The sequence below is a fragment of the Sphaeroforma arctica genome (assembly GCF_001186125.1).
Source record: "Sphaeroforma arctica JP610 unplaced genomic scaffold supercont1.15389, whole genome shotgun sequence".
Classification (NCBI taxonomy): Eukaryota; class Ichthyosporea; order Ichthyophonida; genus Sphaeroforma; species Sphaeroforma arctica.
Window position 1 is genome coordinate 1 of NW_014025169.1, and position 515 is coordinate 515.

Below are 515 nucleotides of genomic sequence, written 5' to 3' on the forward strand. Positions count from 1 at the left end.
TACTTACATATAATTACATATATATATAAATATATATATAAATATATATATGTATGTATATATATATATATATATATATCGGTATGCAACATTGAATATGCATCTAGGCTTTGTGTTTTTGAACCAAATGGCCGTCGGGTTCACTACAAATACTTCTGCCACAAATATCTAGTATTATCAGTTGTGGTGTACTTTCTCGATTGCCATGAACGTTCTTGTACAGCTTCTATCGACACGCGTGATATGGAATAGTCTAACTTACCCGTCTCGCGGTTCTGAGCCTTGTACACTACTCCGTAAGTTCCCTCGCCAAGCTTACTGATCTTAGAATATCGATCCATAGTCACTTAACTGACAATGTTTGTGTTATATAAATATTTATATATATATGTACATATATACATATATTGTGACGATATATATATATTTATATCTATATATATATATATATGTGTGTGTGTGTACACGTGTGTGTGTGTGTACACGTGTGTGTGTGTGTACCGTGTGTGTGTGTG

The 515-nt window shown here is 32.6% G+C and overlaps 1 protein-coding gene across 1 annotated transcript; it reads right to left on the reverse strand.

The window, feature by feature from the left end:
* Nucleotides 1-103: 103 nt before the first annotated feature.
* SARC_18293 (hypothetical protein) lies at nucleotides 104-341 on the reverse strand (the record flags this gene model as incomplete). Its single annotated transcript, XM_014287626.1, has 2 exons — nucleotides 104-195; nucleotides 263-341. The coding sequence occupies 2 exons, from the start codon at nucleotides 339-341 to the stop codon at nucleotides 104-106; spliced, it is 171 nt and encodes a 56-aa protein (XP_014143101.1).
* Between the last annotated feature and the right edge of the window lie 174 nt (nucleotides 342-515).